This window comes from Hipposideros armiger, unplaced genomic scaffold (genome assembly GCF_001890085.2).
Source record: "Hipposideros armiger isolate ML-2016 unplaced genomic scaffold, ASM189008v1 scaffold_2, whole genome shotgun sequence".
In the NCBI taxonomy this organism is placed as follows: Eukaryota; Metazoa; Chordata; class Mammalia; order Chiroptera; family Hipposideridae; genus Hipposideros; species Hipposideros armiger.
Window position 1 is genome coordinate 6,435,979 of NW_017731352.1, and position 24,361 is coordinate 6,460,339.

Sequence of the window (24,361 nt, forward strand, 5' to 3'; positions counted from 1 at the left end):
CTGTTCCCCTCCCCCAATTCCCCAATAAAGTCTTTAAAAAAAAAAACACATATTCTTTATATTAAAATAATAATAATATCATACTCTGAAAACAACAACAATACTTAATATTTATAGATCAGTTATTTAATATGCACATACTAATATGCACAGTATGCCAGACACTGTTCTAGGCACTTGGGATTCATCAGTAGACATGAAAATCCTTGCACATTATGGCTTACATTGAATATACGGGAAGGGAAAAGACTATGATTATTACTGTAATTACTGTCCTTTCTTCTATAGCTTCCTCCTCCCACCCTGAAGTTTTTAATTGCCTTTTTCTTGCAATGTCTGCTCTTAAAAATAAGTCTAAAGAGACTATATTATTGTTATTAGAATTTAAAAATCCTTGGTTCTATTTTTGGTTTTACTGTAATTGTTAAATTTCCTAGTATATCAGTTTTTTATGCATAAAATGGAAGTATTATCAGAATCAGTGACGTGCCCTCATTGGAGAAGTACACTATCTGAATATGAAATCATGTTACCTGGTATCACTAAATATATTTATCTGAATGTATAAATGTAAATAGCTAAAAATGCCTGATAAATGTTTAGTCCAGGTGCCACTTGATTTTTTCCATTTTGGAAAATGAGTTTGCTTAAGTAAATTGTCAGAGATGAATGAAAGCCTGCTTTAGAATTAAAGCTTCAGTTCTGTTCATTTTCTAACATTTCTCTTGTATTTATTAATTTTTAAAAAATATTTTATTGGGGAATTGGGGGAGGGGAACAGTGCTGGGGAATTGGGGAAGGGGACTGGACAAGTTGTTGTTCTTCAGTCTTTGTTGTGGAAGGCGCCAATCACCATCTGGCTTTCCGTCAGCAGCTCGTGGCATCTAAGCTCATGATACTGTGTTCAGTCTTAGTTGTGAGTAGGCGTAGCCACCATCCCATGTGGGAGTCGAACCCGGCAGCCTTGTTGTTAAAGAGTGCACACTCTATTCACTGAGCCATCCAGGCAGCAGTTCAGCTCAAGGTGCTGAGTTCAGTCCTAGTTGTAGGTGGATGTAGCCCACCATCGAACAGGCAATCTTGTTGTTAAACCAGCTGTTGGCAGCTCAATGATATCTCAGCTCAGGCACAGCGTCACTTGCCCATGTGGGAATCGAACTGGCAGCCCTGTTGCTCAGATCTCGCGCACTTAAGCCAACTCTTAACCAACTGAGCCAGTCGGCCGGCCCAAACATTTCTCTTTTAAATACGTAGCATTTGTTGCGTGAATTTGCCCATTCCCCCCAAATACTACTTGTGTGACCACTGTGCCAGGACCGCTTCGAGGCATCAGGCTCCAGCATAAGCTGCTCAGCTTAGAGACCTGCTCTCCTGAGGCTTTCCCTGTATTGGGGGGCCGGGGGGAGGTGACTTAGCACTAAATAAGCAGTTAACTGGTAATAAACATGAACTCTGGTAGTAGTCAATGCCATAAAGGAAATGAAAGGAGTTATTATAGATTGGATGACTTCTGTGGGTAATTTGAAAGCACCAAAAGTTTAAAACAGTGTATAAATGCAAAATGGTGTTTCTTAGATGCTGCTTTTAAATGGATGTAGTAAATACCTTGACACTAACCCACTTTTACTGTTCTCTTCCAGTTTGTGAAGTGTGGCTATGCAGGCTCTAACTTTCCAGAACACATCTTCCCAGCTTTGGTTGGAAGACCTATTATCAGATCAACCACCAAAGTGGGAAACATTGAGATCAAGGTAATATTTTATTTATTGATAAATGAGGATCAAAATCTATGAGATGTTCTTTGAATTAAGTAGTTTTAAAATATAATACCATGAAAAGCAAAGGGGGAGGGCCGGATATTTTTAATTCATATCAACACCTGAAGAAAGGCACAAAAAATGAATTTCATCTGACTTTGTTTAAGTATGGCTTGATGCCATTACTCTCTGGGTGAAATAAAATACTTAATCAGATTTTTATATGAATGTGAATGCTGTGTTAGTGACTTCAAGTCCTATTACATAATATAATTTTTAAAGAAATTAGCCTGGCATTTTTGTTTTTTCAATTCCATATATTTGTCATTATATATGTTAGTGTTCCTTTGGGACTTCAGACTTTTCCTTTTCCATGTTTTCATGGCCTGATCCCCCTACTTTTTTATGTAGCTAGTCAGGAAATCACAGGATGTTAATGTTATTGTTTCCTCTTTTCACTGATGTAATAACTGATTTCCATAATGTGCAGGAGGAAGCTGTACAAGTCTTTATTTGGTCTTGAATTATTTACCCTACTCATAAAGAGTGAGGAGAGAAGGTTGTCATTGCCTACTCACCATACTTAACATGAGAAACTCAACATTAAGAATGATAGAATTTTCTCCCATATTAAAAGGATTGAAAATCAAGTGGGAGTTATGATATTTTAGAAGAAAAGAGAAACAGAACAATCAAAAGGACTGTGGTCACCAATTGACTTCAATTCTTCAGGTGGCCTAGGGATCATGTTACACAAAATGCAGTAGAATTTAGGGGCTCTTTCACTGACTTATTTGTGAACAAGCTAGCATTGTTGGTCCTATCTGGACAGTCTTTGGCAAGACTTCAGTGAACTGTTAGATTATGAGTCATTTGAAATATGAGTTAAGGTGAACCTCTTTGGGACATTTGTTTGAGCTCTCTAGGAAAGTGGTAATAGGTGGTAGAGATTTGCTACTTGGTAGCTCTCTGCTCTTGGCATTAGAGAGTTAAGTTACACAATGAATAAAAATACGAATTGAAACTTGGGTTCTGTATTAATTTTTAAACACTTAAAATAGGGAATTGTTCTGGTCTCTGTTTTGTTGTGTTACAAACAAACAATCAAATGGGACAATAAATGAGTGTTTTTATTTTAGGGTCTTTGGGGAAATGTACGGGATTCCTTATTCTCTTTTTGTGAACGCCTTTCATTCTGATTAAATTCAATCTTAAATGAACTTTGACTTAAAATTTAGTTAGTAATATTAATAAAGATAAACTTTTAAAATGGAGTTGAAAGTCTTACCTTTTATTCAATATCAGGCTTTTAAAAAGAATGGCTTTTTTATATACTTTATGGATATTAGCATTTTTGAGGTATTAAGATATATCACATATAGCCATTTTTATTCCAACATAGGCACAAATAATTACATATCTTTTAACTCCCACCTTCTTGCTTTTTAAGGCCAAGTGATAGAAATAAAACTAGTTAATATATTAATGAGATGTTTTTACTAAGGAATTCTCCGTGACATTGCTTGTATGGTTTGTCATTCTGTTCTGTTGGCTCAGTTTTGTTCAGTCTGCTCAACCTTTTAAGTCTTTCAAGTTAATTGTTCTTCCAGTAGGAAACCTGTGTTCCAGTAAGAGATCTGTGTTAAATTTAACTTTACTACTAGAACATGGAAAAACAACCTAATCTTGCCTCCTGTTTACCCAGCTAGACCTTTCCTGTTATCATTTATTTTCCTTAATTAAGGTCCTTAAATTCAGTAATGAATTAAAGAAACTTGACATTTTGGAATTCCTGTGCCTAGTAGTTTGACTTACAATACTTTTTTTGTGTCTTGTTAGCTAGAATGTGGTGGTAGACTTAAAAAAAACCTAGAAATTTAAATTGTTTAATGAGTTAATTGTCATTCAGGAGTAATAACTGTCCATGTTGATTTGGCCCTAATTATTAACTCCGTAAAATATAGTAGTACTGCATCTGACCTCGACCTATTAATTTGTCTCTATTGCTTGTATGTTTAAAAATTTCAGTGAGGATTTTATTTAGGCCTTTTCTGACTCTTCCTTCTACCTTCTCTCTCTTCACCTTTCTTGACCTGTTGAAGTAGAATAACAAAAAGATGGTAAGTGAGGTTACACACATGCTCTCTGTTTGTTTTCCACTTTTGCTTGGTGGGACAGTAGTTGTTGTTTTGTGTCCCTTTAGTATTGGGGAGGGGGGTAATTCCATATTTTAATTTTAAGTACTTTGATTTTTAACCTCTTTCATTGCTTCAATTTGGTAACAACTAATAAGTTCTATACTTTCCTGATTGCATACAATGGACCAAACCAGAACTGATTACTAACATAGTTTTGAATTGTTTTCCTTGTGTTTCATATAGAAGAATGTTGTAGTTAAAATGGAATGTGGTGTGCATAATATTAGAAACCAAGTGGTTTTATATAGGATATGTGTGATCCAGAAAATTGAGGTGAAGTTGTTACATTTGGATCAATTCACTTTATTGACAAATGTTAAATTGAACATTTCCTGTCATAGCCTGTATATATATATTTGTATCCAGTACCATATTATGTGTTTTTAATAAACTGAATAAAATTTTAGTATGCAGATGAAATATAGATAGTAAAAGGCAGAAGAATTTGCTATACCATCCTTATTGAAGAGCAGATTTTACATTATCTGAGGATAAATAAGAAAAAGGTGAAAGTCTTTTAAGATTATTTTCCATAAACAACAGATTTTCCCCCTAAATAAATGCCATTGTGTGGCACCTTTTTTTTTAACTAGAAACCTACAGGGCGCATACCAGACAGTTGACTCTTTTATCCTATTTTTCAGTGATAATCTAAGTGCTCTGATAGTAGGTATTTTCAAGTTTGTTTTTAATATTGTTTGTAAGCAGGTTTGACAAAGATGAATATCAGGCATTTCTAGTGATAAATATGTAGTAACAGTAACTATGGAGTTTTCTTTTGAATAAACAAAAACATTTAAAAGTGGAAATTCCTATATTTGTCCTAAATAAAAAATCATGACTTTGCCTTAAAATCCTAGGGATTTAAGAAGAGAGTGTACTTGTAGAGAACAGTGTAGGCTTAATTTAACAAATGTTTTTTATGGAATTTTCTTCTGGGAATTTAATTGTGGTTTTAAAATATGTTTGCCCTATTTTCAAATTTGAGGTGACATTGTTCAAAATGATTTTTGGCAAATATAATCTATATTGCTTGCTTTTCATAAAATATAAATGCTTTTGAACAGCATCTCAGAACAGGTACTGTAATTTTTCATTCTTCCAGGTAATAGGTGATGATTTAGGCTTGAGGTCCAGTGATGAGGTGGGTGGTAAAAATCTAAGGCCTGATCTGATTGCTTATAACTTGGTTCTGAGGTGTGAGGGCAAGCCACATAAAGTACATAGCATTTTGGGTTTTTTGAAGTTGAAATGTTCTAGGGAAGAGGATATGTTTTAGGATTTTTTAGTTAAAATTTTAGACATGGATAAATTTAGGTAGCTTGAGCTACTCAAAGTTTACGCTAACCTAATTAAGTTAATACTTGTTTTCTTCCATCGTAAATGCCCTCTTCATTCAGAGGGATGGTAAGGTACTCAGTGCCAGACATTTCTTTCAGTTAGTCCTTTATAGTTTGTATGTCCTAGAAGTAGATACATGAGGTTTTTATTTTTAGTTGACATTGGGTCAGGCATATGTAAGCCCGTATTCACAGCAAAGTTGAAAGAATTTTAACGTAAAACCCATCACTTAGATTCTGACATTAATATTTGCTATAATATTTGATATATCCCATACCTATCCAACTATCCATCAGTCTGTCTTATTTTTTTATGTATTTCAGAGTATTAGTATACTTCTCCCTAAATAATTCAACATATGCATATCATTAACTGGAGTTCACAGTTAGTTAGTTTTGCATCTTCCTGTCAGATGATTCCAAACAGTTAATATTTAAGAAATTTGAGTATTAAGTTATGCTAAATTAACTTCATAAAAAAATTAGTTGGCAATACAAGTTTTAGAGAACATTTTGAGCATCTGCTTTAACTTTGTTTTCCTTTTTTTGTGGTTGCTTCAGTGGATTTTGTAGAAGTCTTTTTTTTTTTTAAACAGAGTCCTCACCATCGTTTTACATCTGATCTTTTTAAAAAATTGTTACTTTTAAAAGTTTTAAACTCATATATTTACACTTCTGTTTTACGACATTTTGTGTTAATTTCCCTGCTTTTCATTTCCCCATGTTTTAAACTTAAGATATTGTAGCAAATAGTAGCTATTTCTGATGCTAGTTTAGTTTTTTTAATTCATGAGTACATGTAGAAATTAGGATTGTTTAATATCTTGACTAGCTGATTTCTAAAATAAGTTTAAGTTCTAGTACATCATTAGCCTTATACAGACAAAATTTGGTTTTTCAAATGTGGGTCATCTTAAGTGTGCTCTCATTGGAGACGAGACTTGTGAGTATTCTGCTTCGTGTGTAGTAGCATAGTTTTCTAGTCTTACACTTTAAGATAAAAAGTGTTGCTCATGAGATAATTTAAAGAATTTTTCCCTCTGTCTTAATTTTATGTACCTCTACAAATTTTCATTCATCTTGGTGAGGCATATATAGAAACTTAATTTCAATTCTAATTCAGACATATGTAGATAGAAGTTTGTGAAATTTACAAGTATGTGGTTCATATATGAATTGTAGTATCATAAAGAATCATTTTATCTTTTGCTTTCATTATGCTTATAATACTTTAAATTATCATTTTGATGTTTACTACAAAGAAATGTGCTGCATGCATTGAGCCTTTTTCTACAAGTTTTTTTTTCCCCTGATATGCTATTTCACATATCACAGGCCTTATTTTTTGAACATTTGAGCAAAAGAAACAGATGAAACCTCATACAAAACCCTCCAAAATATGAAAATGTGGGGTTTATTTGTGCTAATGCTCTTCTTTTGGAAGCATATGTATTAAAGGTAAGGTCAATTTATTGATTTAAACCACATTGTACATAAAAATGTATTATTCATGATTAAACTCTGTAAGAGGCAGTGTTCTTAAAAGAAAAGATTTATTAAAACTTGTGGAATGAAGAACTTTATCTGAAAGTGCCAGTAAGATTAAAATTAATCCCAAATTTTCTGAAATATGGGACTATAATTTTCTAAAGGTTATTTTATACAAAAATTTGACTGGCCTAAAGCTTTGATATTATAATTTTCTAGGATCTTATGGTTGGTGATGAGGCAAGTGAATTACGTTCAATGTTAGAAGTTAACTACCCTATGGAAAATGGCATAGTACGAAATTGGGATGACATGAAACACCTGTGGGACTATACTTTTGGACCAGAGAAACTTAACATAGATACCAGAAATTGTAAAATCTTACTCACAGAGCCTCCTATGAACCCAACCAAAAACAGAGAGAAGATTGTAGAGGTAAGTTTTTAGGTGGGATGTGCATATATGTGTTTCTGCTTTTTTTTTTCTTTCCGAAATTGATCTTTCTTTTATCTTACCATTGTTGTTAAGGGTAAAGGGAATACAAATAATCGTTGTTTTCTTCCAGATCCTATTTACTGAGCACCTAACTACATGCTAATCATTATTTCTAAGTAGGCTATATCAGTAAGTGAAACAAAACCCTGCTGTGGAGCGTACATTCTAGCAGGGAAAAGTAGGCCCCAAAAAAGTGACTTCCGAGTTGAATAACCATTCAACTTACTATATTATGTTAGAACATAATATACGCTGACAAAAAATAAAGAGCCGGTTAAGGGGGTGGGGAGTGGCAGTAGCCCTCTGTGAGAAGGTGATGCTTCCACAAAGACCTAGCAAGGGAGTTAGCTCAGACATATGGGGGAAGTGCATTCCAGGCAAAGGGAGGAGGCAGTGTGAAGGTCTACTAGCCTGGCGAATTAAAGAGTCAGCAAGGAAGCCAGTGAGGAAGAGCAACAGGAGATGAGGTTGGAGAAGTAAATGGGGCCAGATCATCTAGGGCCTTGTAGGCTCTTATATGGAATTAAACTTTTACTTTGAGTAAAATGAAGGGCTATTACAAAGAAGGAACGTGCTCATATTTAGGCTTCTGTGGCTGCTGTGTTGAGAGTAGATCATAAGCAGGGGTGGAAAAGAGACCAGTTTGGAGAATTTTTTGACTGCCTAGGCAAGAAAATTATGGTTAGGATTAGGGGTAATAACAGTAGAAGTAAGGAGAAGTGGCCAGATTGTGGGTCTATTTTGAAGAATTTTCTGATGCATTTAGATAAGGGTAATAGAGGGGTGAGTCAGGGATGACTCCAAAGATTTTGACTTGAGTAACTGGAGGATGGGATTTGCAGCATAAATTGGTGGGAAAAGACTGAGGTAAGTAGAACAGGATGGGGGCATGAATCAGGAGTTCAGTTTTGGACGTGTTAGGTGCTCATTAGACATCCAAACAAAAATGTCAAGTAGAGATATAGATAGATACATATATGTGTGTGTGTGTGTGTGTGTGTGTGTGTGTGTGTGTGTGTGTGTGTGTGTGTGTATGTATGATCAAGTTCAGGAGAAAAGTCTGAGGCTGGGGATAGAAACTTGGGAGTCATCAGGATATAGATATAGATAATATGGCTCACCAAAGACATGAGAGTGGATAGTGGTGAGAAGGCTAAGGACCTGGGACGTAGGAGGAACTATGGAAGGAAGATTGAAAAAGTTAATGAGGTAAGCAGTTACAGAGCGCAAGAAGTCTTATATTAATAGTTTAGATAAGTAACTTTTCAAGGTTCTTTCATTTTATATATGAGGTAGAAACTTTTAATAACTACTTTAATAGCTTTCCAGTTACTACTTAATGTAAATATTTTGTTCTATGATTAAGTTTAGATATTGATGGAAATTTTGGAAGGGGTTTAGAAGAGATTGTGTTAGACAATATTTTAAAAGTCTAGATTAAAACTCAATTTTTGTATTAAGTGTTTTTAAAAATTAAGATCATGATTTTAGGTACAGATTCCACATCATTCCTATGGTTCATATTTTATTACTTTCTTTTTCCATCTAACCACCCTAAAACTGTGAAAGATGGGCTTTATTGTATTAGTTCATATTTTAATTTTATTCTACACTTTCTAAATTATTTATAACCACTAATACTTTGTGATGGATAAGTAGTCATTTATAATTGCTGTTTGTTTTTTAGCAACACATTACAAAATCAATTTAGAGATATTTTTACATAAACCGAAAGATACTTTTTTTTTTAAAGATTTATTGGGCAAGTAGGGGAGGGGAACAGTATTGGGGAATTGGGGAAGGGGACCAGCCAAGTTCTTGTTCTTCAATCTTGGTTGTGGAGAGTGCCAGTCGCCATCTGGCTTCCCGTCAGCAGCTTGTGGCCTCTAAGCTCATGATGCTGTGTTCAATCTTAGTTGCGGGTGGGCGTAGCCACCATCCCACGCCGGAGTCCAGCCCGGCAGCCTTGTTGTTAAGAGCGCACCTCTATCCACTGAGCCATCCGAGCAGCAGCTCAGCTCAAGGCGCTGAGTTCAGTCTTAGTTGCCGGTGAGCATAGCCCACCATCGAACAGGCAATCTTGTTGTTACACCAGCTGAGTCATCCTGCCACATGTTGGCAACTCAGCGACAGCTCATCTCGGGGCACAGCATCACTGGCCCATGTAGGAATTGAACCGGGGGCCCTGTTGCTCAGAACTCACATTCTTAACCCAACTCTCAACCAACTGAGCCACTCGGCTGGCCCTAACCCGAAAAATTCTTACATGAAGAAACCTCCTTAGGAAAGCAACATGATGTGAGAATGAAAACCAACTTTTCTTTCAGATAAAAAATTAGGGAGATGACATTATACCTGGATGCCTCTTCCACTATTTGACTGGGACACACATTTTTTAACATAACGAAAATGACAAGAATTGGTCTTACTGCAATCTGAGATCTCACCTTATTTTAATACTCTTTTTTACATGTGAGTGCAGTGGCTATGACTAATAATGCCCTACTTTAATCTCACCCAGAATGTTGTTTTAGTATTACAAATCCTTATTAATGGTCTTATAAATAAAAACAAGTTCTAACAAACTTTCAAGTTGATAAATGCAAATATAGCATCCCTCTTCCATTTTCATCCCTGTGGAGGGGAATAAAGGATGGATGATGGGATAGAATACTAATTAGAGTATCTAGTTATTAATTGATGAATATGTTTCAGAGTTGTAAAATTTAAGTTCTCTGCAATTCTCATTGTGGTCAGTTGTAAAATTCCTAAATATCTAGATACTTAGAGTGGTCCTCAGCTCTGCCAGTCAAGGAATGCTCACTACAGATGACGAGGAAACCCTGCAGGGGGTTCCCAGTTAACCTGGACTACAGGGAATGAGCCTGGGTGGGAGCAGAGAGGGCACAAGGAAACAAACTCCTCCTCCCTCCAGCGGAGTGGAGCTGCAGCCCTGGCTCGAGTAGGGAGGGCGGGCTCAGCAGCCACGCAGGTCTATATCTGCCAACACTCGGGAATTGCTGCGTTTATTTTTGTCTTCCTACCCTACTATTTTACTACTTTTTTTTTTTTTTTTTAACTGCTGGAGGTAGAGCTATAGTCTTGGCCTAGAGGCTGGGGGAAGAGGGATGGGAGGATCAGCAGTTAAGCAGTTTCTATAGTTTGCCTTTGAATTAAAAGCTATTTCCTTTAAGGGACACCAATTAAGAAAGGCTTGTTCAAATGCAGAAAGCTTTCTAATTAGCCGTTAACTAAAAAATTTTTTGTGGCACTTATGAAATGTTTGGGGATTCAGTATGTATGCAAAAATTTGTCCCCAAAATTAGGACTCTGTGACAGCAGAAGTCTAATAGAGGCAAGGATAGCTAAAGAGAATGGAGGACTCTCTTGGGTCCCTTGATTCTATTTGGGCAAAAAGCGTATAAATATTTATAATATTAACTTCTAAATACCAGTATATTTTTTCTCCTTTTGCATTTTCAGGTAATGTTTGAAACTTATCAGTTTTCTGGTGTGTATGTAGCCATCCAGGCAGTTCTGACTTTGTATGCTCAAGGTAGGTGAACCTTAACTTTTAAATAATCCAGCAAATATTTATTAAGTATGTTTTATGTCAAAGAAATTTGATTTTCTAATAAGTTGTAAATTCCAAAAAAGCATAGTATTTATATATTTATTCAAACATTCATTTAAATATTTTCACAATTTCTAAAATTTGTTAAATAAAATACATACATTTTAATTTCCTGACTGAAGAGATTTCTCAATTTTTAAAAAAGTAGTAGGTTCCCTCTTTTAGGCTATTTTGAAGTAAAAATTTTTATGCAGTGGAAAATGAACATGGAATTTATCCTCAGAATTGGCAGAGTCAAAAAAAAAACCCAGAACATATCCAAAAAGGTTAGTGTAAAATCATGCTTGTCAAATACATAATAAACACAAAGAAGAAGGTACCGGTAGACATTTGGGAGTACCTTCCTAACTTTTGAGGTGTAGATTTAATGGAGGGGGCTACTATGTTTACTTGGTACTGCCATTAATAATTGCCTCCCTGTCTATTGGGAATAAAATATTGACCATGTGGGAGAAGCTCTTTATTTTTGGATGGTCTTATTGAGAACATGTGGGGCTGTCAAATCTGTTCCACAGAGTCTGTTTAAGGCATTTGAGATGTAAAGATGATCTCAAATCTAATGGGAAAAAGATATGGAGACATAATTTTGATTCAGCACATCAGAGAAGGTTCCTGAAGAAGGTGACACCTGAGCTAAGTCTCGAGTCTTAGTACTTCAGCAGTGTGTATGACATAGTACTTAGAAAACAAAGTACTTAATATTAAGGTGATCCATCAGATTTCTATATATGGATTATTAAAAATCATCTTGTAAAAATACATACTGGCTTTCTAAATTGTCTTTAGTACTATACTACCTATATAGATAATTAGAATATACTCAAGGGAACTAAATTTTTAAAGCTTGATTCATTCACCAAGTATGACATGTGCCTTGCATTCTGTTTAGTGTAGAGGATATGGCAGTAGTAAGCTAGATGTGGTCTCCTTGCCCTTAAAACAATTGTAAGTCAGCTGTGAGTAGTTTCTCCTTTGAAGACAGAATAAAAAAATCACTTGTTACTTTACAAGGAGTGCTGGTCTGCATGTAGGTAGTTTTGTTTCATTAAAATAAAATAAATTTCAGAATTTATTTTAGAAAATACTTTAGGAAAAATACATGTAAAAAATTTTAAATCTAAGCTTTGAAACTGGTGAAAATAGTTTCATTTAGGAGGTGGGGATGGGACAGTTCTGCTGAAATGTGAATTTCTGTTTGAATTATATTTGAATAAAATTGACCTTAACAGATTTTTCTAGTAATATTCATAAATTTCCATCTGGTGAAAAGATACCCTCTCTTAATTCCTGATATTTAGCTGATATTTTTATTTAATTATTGAATCCTTAATTTGAGAAATGATAGTCCAATAATGTTCATCAAAAGAACTCAAGTTATAGTAAAATTTGTCTAAACAAGGTAGCTAGTGCTACCAGTTAAAACAGAAAAACTAGGAAGACACATTCAGAGCCATGGAAGGTTTTTGAATAAGAGAAATAAATGACATGGTCATTTAGGAAGGTGTGTTTGGCTGCATGGTACAGCCAAATTGAGGGGACTAACTGGAATTAAGAAATCTGGGCTGGCGATTAGAATGGTTAGGGAAAATATCAATGAAAAGGTAAGAACTAAATCGAGCCTAAAGAATCCTTAAGAATTGGATGTATAATCCAGGGCCAAAAGGGGTGTGGCACCGAACATGGGTCACATGAATATGGGGGAAGACCAGTGTGTAAGCTGGTGGGAGTGGTGGGAAATAAGGTGAGGTTGGATGGGAAAGTCTGTTTGGAAATAAATGTAAATCCCTGCTTTAGTTGATATTACTGAGATTATTTTTTAATTAATGACGTGGATTCCTTTTTTTTTTTGCAATGGAAAATCTCTTGTTTAAAAGAATATAACATTAAAAGGCAGTATATGATTTTTATGAAGTTTACAGCATCAGTCAACGAAAGACAAATTGTATCAGCTTCATAAGGAGGTGATTTGAATAAGTGTATTCAAAGACAAATCATTACAATTAGATACTATATGCATGCAAGTTTGTATTAATAAAGGGGGAGAGCCTGTTCAGGGATGGGAAAATGATAAAATGATGCTTAAGCAAGTTATAGATTATACATATTCTGGTTAATTATTTTATTATTTTTTTGGTTAAAAGCATTCTATTAGAAAATGGTTTTTGGGGTTTTTTTTGGGGGGGGGCCCAAATTAACCCTGGTGCAAAAGGCAGAACACTAACTTTTGCAGCCATTTATACTTTTAAATAGCACACGGGGGAAATAAGGCAGCTTCTTTGCTGTTCTGACATTGTCTTTCTGGTTTGGGGTGAATAATTGAGGTGATCCTTTGGCGAGCCATGATTAATTGTTCTCAGATTTCTAGCTACGTAGTATCAACAGGAATTTTTCCAAAACGACACAGTTTTAAATATACTGTATTACAAAAATAATAAGAAAGGATTAGACTATCTTCAACAGGTTCACTATCAAATTGTGTAATATTTACCTTTCACAATGGTTTTCATAAAAGTTATCTGTGATAGTTGAGAAAATTTCACTTCAAGGGAATTCAGGGATCAAGATTAAGTTGGAAAGAAAAATAAGGAAGTACACTGAGCTTTAAGAACATGTTGGTTTTCAGTCCTAGGTCTCAAAGTCTTTTTCTCCCCATCTTCTGGGATAGCCCATGGTTAAACTAAGTCTCACAAGAGACGCGAGAGAACACTGACTTTAGTGTGCGTGTATGAGAAACACTTCAAAACAATCAAATAATAAACACATGCTGGCTTCTAGACCATTCTGATCGGTGAAGTTTCTAGTTTGGTTCCCATACTAATATTTGAAATTAACTGGCTTTGATTTTTCTGCTTGGCTCTCTATTGAAAACCTCCTCATTCTTACCCAGGTTTGTTGACCGGAGTAGTAGTGGACTCTGGAGATGGCGTAACTCACATTTGCCCAGTGTACGAAGGCTTTTCTCTCCCTCACCTCACCAGGAGACTGGATATTGCCGGGAGGGATATTACCAGATACCTAATCAAGGTAAACAAAAGAAAATGTCATAGAAATTAGATTTTGTAGTTTGTGTTTACCGACTTAACACAAAAGTGAATGTATCATCTTAGGATTCTAGCAAACCTTCTGCACCAGTGGAGAAATGACCCAATTAGTCATATATGAAAATGCATATGAGATTTACACACATGATCTCTGGTATCCTGATGAGAATACATTATTTCATTACATAATTAATATTTGCTGTTCCTGAGGATAGGATAGAGAGGTATTTCAAAGATGGAAGAGACCCAAAAACTGCCTTGAACAACTTAGGCAGCCTTTTCTGTTATAAAACCTTCCTTTGAACAGATATACATTAAAGCCATAATCTTGGTTAGGTTGCCTGTTCTTCTCCTTCCCCAAAAAATACAGTGATAGCAAATTAATGATATTTCTTTAAAAACAGTGCCCAGATGTACCTGACTTTAATATTTAGTAGTTTTCATGGAATATATCCAATTTTTAGTGTTTACTATTTTAAAGTGTACTTCTGACTATAATGAATTGCAATTTTCTTTAAAACATTGCTGGAGAAAGTATATGAGGTCACTATTTGGAGGCATGTGTATTTTTTAATGTTAAAAAAGTTTATAGAGGGGGGCTGGCGAAGTGGCTCAGTTGGTTAAGAGCTCGCTCAAAAGTGCGACCTCTGAGCAACAGCGGTTCGATGCACGGCCCAAGCTGAGCTGCCAACAGGTGGCAGGATGACTCGGCTAAAAAAAATTAAAAAAAAAAAAGTTTATAGAGTTTATGTACCAGAATCCTGTAGTTAGTCTATCTTCTCTGAGTCAGTGGCTCTCAACCAGGGATGATACTGCCCTGCAGGGACATTTTGCAATGTCTGGAGACATTTTTTGGATGTTAAAACTGCAGGAATGCTACTAAACATGCTACAGTGAACAGCCCCAACAACAGAATTTGAAGTCCAAGATGTCATTGCTACTGCTGTTGAGAAACTTGTAGGATGATGTCTGTGTAACAAATTGTGTTGCATTAGATCTTCACCTTTGACACTGGGTTCCTTTAGTCTTATTTAGAGGAATAATGAGATTAAGTTAGTGAGAGTTATAATACACTCAATTCTAAGCCAAAATTCTGTCCTAGGGTCACCACCAAAGGAATTTCCAGTGGTGTTCTTATGAACATAAACACTAAGATTAGGGGATGGGGATTTATTTTTTAGAGTTTTTATATAAAGAGTTCAGTTGTGTTTATGATGGATATTTTTTTTCTTTCTATCAACAGGTTGAATTCTCTTTCATTCATTTGTTTAACAAATTCTATCGCCCATCTAATGCGTGTCAGACATTATACTACAAACTAGGGGTAAAGCTAGGGATATTATAAACATAGCATTAATTGAGCAAATTGTAGATTATATGAGTCTAGTACTAAAATACTGTAATATTTATTAATAGACTTTTGATTGTTTATCAAAACTATCTGAACATGAGTACCTAAACAGTACTCATTTTAAAAACTAGGTTTTTTCTAGCTCATTTTACTGATTATTATTCATAAACTGTTAATTCTGGAACTCTGTGAAACTGAAATATAAATCCTTCTATGGCAAAGTAATGTCCCTGATTCTGAAATATTCAGTAAGAGCCAAGGTCTGTTGCATTTGTTATTGATGTGACATATTTAGTGAGCAGTAATAGCTTTTGCAGAGTTGAATTCATTCAGATTAATTGTGAATTTACTGGGTGGTTTTTTGTTTGTTTTTTTGTATCAGCTGCTTCTGTTGCGAGGATATGCCTTCAACCATTCTGCTGATTTTGAAACAGTTCGCATGATTAAAGAAAAATTGTGTTACGTGGGATATAATATTGAGCAAGAGCAGAAACTGGCCTTAGAAACAACAGTATTAGTTGAATCTTACACAGTAAGTATTTCCAGTGTATAATATATGTGGTTTTAAAATGGACAACCATCATTATTGGTATGTTCTTAAGGAGGTTTTCTTAGAGTCCAGTATTTTTGTTAGGGGTGTTGTAATATGCATGACCTTTAACGTCTTTCTCTATTAAGATTCTATGATTTAATTATTTTAGGGCACCATATAATGTGAAATAAAGCAAGAATCATAAATTGCTTTTCTACCTTAGGATATAATTAGTTACGAGTAATTTTGGGATTCTAGTATCTGGAATTGCATTTTCAACATGTATTTTACAAAATGTTGTTTTCCTGAAGTGTTTATGGGTATTCCACAAAAATTAAAATGGAGGTTACATTGTAAAATAAGTTTGGGAGTCAGTTTTGCTTTACTGAAGGGCTTTTCAGAGCCTTTGATCTGCTAACATGTACATGACTATGAGAATATAGTATACCTGTTTCTCAGCCTTATTAGATGACAGGACTCTTCAGCATTTCATGGAACTAATAGTGTTCTAAGAAACATTGGGAAGTGGTCATCCTAGAGTCGTATTGCTTTAATTATTCAGTAGGTGGCAGTCTTTTTCTGACTTAATGTTGAAAACAAATGTTAACTTGAAATTGTAACTAATGGGACTTAGAATCTTGTTATTGCTTACGCCAGGGGAGTTGATTCTACCTTAATTTTTAATGTATTGCTATCTTAGGTCTGTCATATTCATCTGGGTATCAAGTACGTCCAGATCTCATCTTTGATCTAGTTATTGCTAAAATGAAATTGAGTAATAGGCAATAAAAGCAAGTATTCTGAAACCATTTGATTCATGTATGCTCTACATATCACAAATATGTGTGAAATAGTCATTTTAAAAATAATTATACATTTTTATAAGTTGTATTGTTTTATTTTTTAAAGATACTGATCCCAATAGTAATCCAGTACTTTGCAACTTACTGAGCTCTAGATTTGCCCTGGGGGTTGTTTCCTGACGCCTTCTTGACAGTTCCTCTAGATTTACATTTTTTCATAGACCTGACTTATTTGGAAGAAGGTGGCATGTGGCAAAGGGTAAAGGAACTAAAACTGTAGGACATGTTTTATTAATGCCCTCCTTTCTTAAAGAATTTGAGGTAGATTACAAAAAATATATACAACAACAGAAAAAAACAGTAAACTGATGAGTAAGTGAAAAGGGATAAGGGCGAACAAATAAAGGATAGGATAAGATCTGATGCCAGGAAATGGAAACCATGCAGTCTGAACAGTTCCTAGGGGTGGGTAATTCCTAGGTAGGTGGCCCCAGTGTGGCCAGCAGCTAGAGTGTTGAGAGAAGTCACACCACCAGAGAGGCTGAAGTGTGAGGTATAGAGATTTTGCTAAAAACAGTCTTCGTGTGAAGGTTTTCTAGATATCTTGGGTGACTTTATGTGGTTTTTAAACTCACCTGATAGTTTTATTTTTTTAAGGGTAAATGTTTGGATCACTATGGGGTTTTTTGTTTGTTTTTTTGTTTTAGAAATTTGATACAATCTATAAAAACAATTCTGGAGTTTTTGAAAAATATGGTTGCTTTGCACATATCTGTAAACAGTTACAGTAAACAAAGTAAATGTTTTAAAGAACTTGCTTTGTGGGACTTGGTTGTATTGGAAAGCTGATTTTGGAATCTAATATAATTATTGTAATTATATTATAAATAAATACACTGTTAGAAATATTAATGTAAAACTAATTCTGGTATCTCCTATAGAAATGTGTCATATACCAGCATATATATAAGAATGCTTGTTACTTAGTTTAGTACAATGCATTATGAGGTGGTTTAAGAGAGGACGTTTTTAGCCTTTCTCATTTAATTAAATATAAAGATGAAGTGACTTAAGAGTTTTCTGCACAAGGTCATGTTGTAACAATATCTGACCTGTTGTTTAAATCTTATTTGCTTAAATTAAAATTATATTTATCCGTTACCATTTAAAATTTAATAGGATCTAGTAAGTAGGATACAACAGAACAAAAAATAGTCTAGATCAATGTTCCTTAAACTTTTTTGATCATAAACATTTTGCAGATTAAATGATTTTACAGAAGTTTCTTTATATGATATAAAGTGTTTTGATGGCAAAATAATAAAGTTTCACAGAGTAATTATTTGGTGAAAGAAATTATTTAAAAATTTTAATGGAATGTGTTTATGCTACATGGTAAAAATGTCCATCAAATCACAAATGTGTTAAAGTGATAAGAGAAGCAGCATTGATAGCAGCGATAACCCAAATGCAGTGGTTGATTAATGCTGCGTGTTTATACTTAGCTGCACACACCTGTGGGACATCATGCACTCAGGCACTGGCGATTTCTCTAAGAAATTCCTGATATTTGGGGTCATGGCATACCGTTCTTAAAAGCAGAGCAGAGTATGATAATAAAAAACAATTATCTAAATGTATCTTTTTTTTTTTCTTCAAGAATGTGTTTTGGGAGAAATACGTTGCTGATAATGATTTTGGTTACAGCATAGATGTGTTTAAAAGTGCTAGTGTTGTAGAGAACACTGGAAAAATTTTAAATCTTTTGCTGACTAATCCCTTGTTATTCTTGGTTTCTAGCTCCCAGATGGCCGCATTATCAAAGTCGGGGGAGAGAGATTTGAAGCACCAGAAGCTTTATTTCAGCCTCACTTGATCAATGTGGAGGGAGTGGGTGTTGCTGAATTGCTTTTTAACACAATCCAGGCTGCTGACATCGATACCAGGTAAGTTAGAAATGGGGGCTTCAAAGTTATTTATCAGAAATAGATAAAATATAAATAGTTAGAACGACCAAGTTGTCTGTTATCTCACTCATGTTTTTGAATAGATAAGGCAAAATAATTTTTTGATAGAGTGACACTGGATGTTCAACAGCATTATATTATTGTGTTTCAGCCACTAAACTTTTTATTTTGAAATAAGTTAAAACTTAAAGAAAAGTTGCCAGAATAATAAAGAGAACTCCTGTATACCTTTAATCCAGTTTCCCATTTTACTAGTTCTAATGTTCTTCATGTCTACATGTCTCTTTTTTTCTTGAGCTATTTGAGAGTAGGCTGAATGCATATCTCCTCTTTACTCCTTAATATTCACTTTGTATTTCCTAAAATCAAAGATAATTCTCTTGTATCGCTGCAACACAGTTATCAAGTTTAGGAGATTGGTCATGGATAAATACTTTTATCTACCACCCATATTTCATTTTCATCCACTGTCTTAATAATGTCCTTCATACAGTTTTTCTTTTCTCCAGTAAAGGATCAAGTCTAGGATTAGACATTGTATTTAGTTGGCATATCTCTTAGTCACCTTGTATCTGTTACCATTTCTCAACTTTTTGTGATGTCGACATCTTTGCAGAGTACAGGCCAATTATTTTAGAGAATTTTTTTCAATATGGGTTTGATTGTTTCTCATGATTAGATTCAGGTTACGCATTTTTGGCTAAAATACCACATATGTGAAATGTCCTTCTCAGGGATCACATCCAGATGTGATGTGTGTTTGCTCCTTATTGGTGATGTTAGTGTGAAGCTCTTAATGCAGTTTCCTGTTTGCTCCACTGTGTAGTTGTTCTGTAAGCAATCTGTGGGAAAATACTTTGAGAGTCTGTCAATCTTCTGTTCCTCATCAAACTCTGCCCCCCGCCCCTTTAGAGGTACTGATGAGTCTTGTCTAAATCCACTTTTTATTGTGATGGCTATTAAAAGGTGATTTTCTAAATCCATCATTCCTCCTTACTTACTAGCCAGCATTCTAGCAAAAGGAAGTGCTTTCATTTTGCCTTGTTTTGTTTAATTTCAGTATGGATTCATGATTTTTTTTCCAATGGATTACAATTTATTAGTCTTTATTTTGATGCTCAACTTGTTCCCATTTTGGCTAATGAGAGCCCCTTCAGGCAGGCTCCTGTGTCTTTTGATGTGCCCGCCCCCATATTTTTTTGAGCCCATTGTATTTTGTGGCACAGGATATCCCTGGCTCATTTTTAATTTTGCTTTTTGAATAGCTAGAACATTAACAATATAGCCAAAACTACATTAAAGAGTATACTTAGAAGTATTACCCTCCCCACCCCTTGTCTTCCACCCTAGCTCTCCTTTCTCTTATAAGTAAAGCGTCTCATTAGTTTCCGGTTTATCCTTTCTGTGGTTTTTATTTCCTCTTACACAAAAAGTAGTATAAGTAGTATACCATAAGTACTCTTCTGCCCTTTGCTTTTTGTTTTGTTTTATTTAATATATCCTAAACAATCCTATACCATCTCTTAGGAATTGCCCTCATTCTTTTTTCCAGTGTATACACATCGTGGTTTATTCAGTGAATCTCATTATTTAGGTAGATTCCAATATTTGTGTTGACAGTTAATGCTGCAGTTGATAACCTTGTGCACACTGTATTTTTTTTGTTACTGGGCCTATATTCTGAAAATATTTCTAGAGGGGAAATTTTGGGGTTGAAGGGTAAATGGATGTAGTTTTGTTATTGCTCAGTTCCCCTCTAATGAGGTTGTACCATTTCTCATTCCCACCAATAATATATGAGGGCACCTGTGTCCCCAAAGCTTGTTCACAGTTTGTCAGCTTCTTTACTTTTATGCCAGTTTGATGAATGAGAAATGATATCTCAGTGTAGTTTTAATTTACATCTCTCTTAAGAGTGAAGTTGAACATACTTTTCTATGTTTAGGGCCATTTTTATATCTTTTTCTGGTGAATTATCTGTTTATGGCTTTTGCCTGTTCTGTAGAACTTTTGTAATTTTTTCCCCTCAATTTTTAAAAGTTCTTTTTCTATTAGCTGTGTGTTATCTGTTGCAGATATTTTCTCCCGGTTCACTGTTTGTCTCTTGCTTATGGTGTTTTTAGCCATACAAAACTTTGGTTTTATTTAGTTGTTTAAAAAGATTTATAATTTTTTATTGCCTCTAGAGTTTGAGTCATAGTTAGAAAGCCATCCTCTACACCTAGGTTATTGAGGAATTCACTCAGAAGCATTTTGTAAAGCAAATGTTTGCTTACTTGTTTTCGTAACCCTGAATTAAATACCCACCTAATTTTTTTGAGTGGCTGGGGAGCAGAATGATAATGGAAATTAATAAAAATAGCAGTTGGTTCATAACAAGCTGTAAATCTAATGGAAGATGATAAAATCTCATCTAGATTTTGTAATTATAAAGTCTCATAATAGAAATTAGGTAGATGATGCTTTTTTCCTTTGATTTAATGAGCATTAATAGCAAAATTGTATTTAAAAGCACATTCCTGTTGGTGGTGATTGAAATTTTGGTATTCCTAAAGCACTTGAGTCAAGTTCAGTACCCTCTCCGCAGACCTGGCATTGCAAAACAGCACAGCTCAAATTTTGTTTGTGTGTGTGCTCCATATTGAAAGCACAAATGTAAATGCTCATGGGTACATGTCACATGTAGCCATAGTTAACTGCTTGGTTTATGCTGCAGTCACGGGCATACTTCTGCAGCTAAAACCAAAAACACTGTTCTTTTAGAAGCTAGAATTACAATGGCCTGAGCCATTGAGAACCTGGAAGCCAATTTGAATAAGGCCAAAATAGATGTGACTTAGCTCCTGAACTTTCGTAGGTGAGTTCCTCAGACCCTCACTCAGATTATATTGCTTTTACTACATATGCAATTATTTTAGCTTTATCTGCTATCATAACCAACAGCATATTTAGGAAGGAGGAGAGAACTGCTGTAAGAAACAAACACATCAATCTAAGCAGGAATAACAGCGAAAGCCGCAAGGCAAAGGAACAAAGGGAAAAACTACAAAAGGCAAATGGAAAAATTCAAAAGAGCTGGAGTCTTTGTAGAATATGGTTAATTAGAGTAAGCAGCCACATCTCAGAGGTTGCAGGGAAGCACTGTGAGAACACAGTCCAAATACTAGGAGTTTGTAATGTTAACTGTGGTCATGATTAAAAGTCTCTTACATTTTCAAGAAAGTGTTTCATGTGCTTGAGAAGTATTTTCATCAAAATTATATCATTTTATATGTAAAGAAAGTTTGTTATCAATGACAATAGTAATAGCAAACATTCAGCCCAGTGATTTACATGTTGAATTTTACTTAATTCATCCAGCAACCCCCTGAGGCTGACATAAATAACAGGAACTCTGACACCCCAAATGAATACCTGTTGTGTCTTTCTAGATCTGAATTCTATAAGCACATTGTGCTTTCTGGAGGATCTACCATGTACCCTGGGCTGCCTTCACGGTTGGAAAGAGAACTTAAACAGCTCTACTTAGAACGAGTTTTAAAGGGAGATGTGGAAAAACTTTCTGTAAGTATCAATTAATAATCCAATTGTTAACATACTTTTAAAACTCTGTGAAGTAGCTTAGCTTGTGAATCTTGACAACCACCAGAGGGCGCAAGAAGTCTTCCTAAACAAATTCCTAGCGCAGCCAAGTACAGCCTTGAAGAGATAGGAAGAAGTAAATGGCTCAAGGTAATACACAGTTTGTCCCAGAATGGTCATACTGTGTGGTCACCTTTATATTCAGTGGATGGAGACGACTAGGTCCAGGGCCAAGCGTTCTGGTTCATCTGTAACGAACAGCCTAGAATCGAGGTGCCGCGAAGTGCACTGGAAGAACCCGCTCTACTATGAGAGACATGCACCACTTGGGGTTGTTTTTTTAATCTTCATTTTGGATATGTGATCAGCCTTCAATGCTACCCTTGGACTGTCTCATATTCCTGATTCTAGTTTCTGGCTATTTCATGCATGTCTCATCTACCCAGTCAGATTGTAAAACATCATGTCTCCAATTCTTTTGCGTCCCCTTCAACTATCATAGCTTTAAAAGATTTTAATCGGTAATTGTTGATGTGTAGAGTAGAAAGAAAATTTTAAGCTTGTATCTAATAGTTGATGGTGGTTTGACATTGATTTTTTTTTTCCCTACAAATTGGACTGTGTGAAGCACACTATATACTGTGCATTCAACTAGGAGTCATTTAATTCTGTCAGTCTGCGAGCTTTGTCTCACTGACTTTGATCAACTATTTTAGATAAGCTTACATATTGCAGAGGACTGTGCGTACTGGAGGCACTAATGTTATCATCTCGTGACTCAAATTGTTGAAAATAAAATAAAATGTATTTGTCTGGACACACATACATAAAACAGATTAACAGACTAAAAAGGAGCCGTGTTGTCTAAGTACTTCACTCATCTGCTTTTTTTTGAGTTATACATAATATTTAAAATCAGTTTCAGGTGATCATTTATTTACTCAGCATTTTGCTTTTCTCCTAGTTAAACAGAAAGTCTTGGGAGGATTTTAAGCAGAGAAATGATAGGATCTGACTTGTTTTTAAAAGATCATTAAGTCTGGTGTGGTAAATAGACTGTTGGAGGGGGGCGGGAGAAGAAAGGTGGGTGTAGAAAGATGGCTCCAGAGGCTGAGGAGGGTGCAGGTGGTAGAGGTCTATAAAATGGAGGAGGAGTGAAACGATTGTCTTGGAGAGTGGAAGATAGGAAATATAACGTGATTGCCGAGTAGCACTAAAGGGCGCAATGAGGTAAGTGATACACTTAAAGTAAGATACTGAGTCTCCTGTAGTGTTCAGGTGCTTGAGGGCAGGTGTAAGGAGAGAGCTAATCACCTGAGTTGGATTTTTGTCAAGTGGGTGTGAGAGGGAGAGGACAGAGTCACTAAGGATAATGTCGGGAAATGATGGAGCGCGCGCACACATGCAGTGAGCGCAGGTTCGAGCAGAAGTCACCTGGGGGTCTGTAGATGACTTGGGCAAGGCGTGGTGGATGGAGTAGCCTGATCGCCATTTCACAGGGGCTGTGGAGTTGTAGGGAGGAGGGAGAGCAACAGCAATGAAGAGTGAGAAAAATTCCTGTACCCAGTCCTCCTGGGCTAGGAAGGTACTGGGAGAGAAACAGCCGCCAGCTGAGAACGGCGCAAGGGCAGCAGTGTCTTCAGGGCCTCCCCGAGCCTCCCTCAGAGCAGCCCTCTGCCCAAACCCGCTGGTTTTTTTATAAGTAGTTTTATTGGAACCCAGCCAGGACCATTCTTTTATATAGTGTTACCTATTGTCACATACTGTCTTATAGCTGCCAGAGAGACCTGCAAAGCCTCAAGTATTTACTGTCTGGCCCTTTACAGAAAAGGTTTACTGATCCCTGCCTCAGAGCAAAACAGTAATTTGAACAATTAAACCAGTAGATTTGCCTCAGAATTGATTAATAAGTAACTGGTATTTTTATGTCAGATCCTACAGTTCATTTATGTGACATAAAGACAGTTACACAACGACATAGTGACTTGGAGTCTTCTTTGTGACACTGTAAATAAAACTGCTACCTCATTTTTAAGTTTCTCTTCTAGGTATTGACTGACCAAACAGATTAAGGTGTGTCCTTGTTAGACGAGTAATACTGGCCACAGAGTATAAAACGTTTCCCACTTGTCTTTCATTTTGGTTACTTATTCATTTTTTTCAATATCCCCAT

At 35.5% G+C, this 24,361-nt stretch overlaps 1 protein-coding gene across 2 annotated transcripts in view; it reads left to right on the forward strand.

Moving 5' to 3' along the window:
• The window catches only part of ACTR2 (actin related protein 2), a 32,798-nt gene that overhangs the window by 6,158 nt on the left and 2,279 nt on the right, over window positions 1-24,361 (forward strand). Inside the window, exons 2-9 of one of the 2 annotated variants that reach the window (XM_019635525.1) lie at window positions 1,641-1,751; window positions 3,863-3,877; window positions 7,003-7,218; window positions 10,762-10,834; window positions 13,800-13,936; window positions 15,687-15,836; window positions 18,440-18,585; window positions 22,038-22,170. In XM_019635525.1, coding sequence (XP_019491070.1) covers window positions 1,641-1,751; window positions 3,863-3,877; window positions 7,003-7,218; window positions 10,762-10,834; window positions 13,800-13,936; window positions 15,687-15,836; window positions 18,440-18,585; window positions 22,038-22,170 — 981 coding nt within the window. The remainder of the gene's footprint in view (window positions 1-1,640; window positions 1,752-3,862; window positions 3,878-7,002; window positions 7,219-10,761; window positions 10,835-13,799; window positions 13,937-15,686; window positions 15,837-18,439; window positions 18,586-22,037; window positions 22,171-24,361) is intronic. The other variant, XM_019635535.1, reaches the window with a different exon arrangement.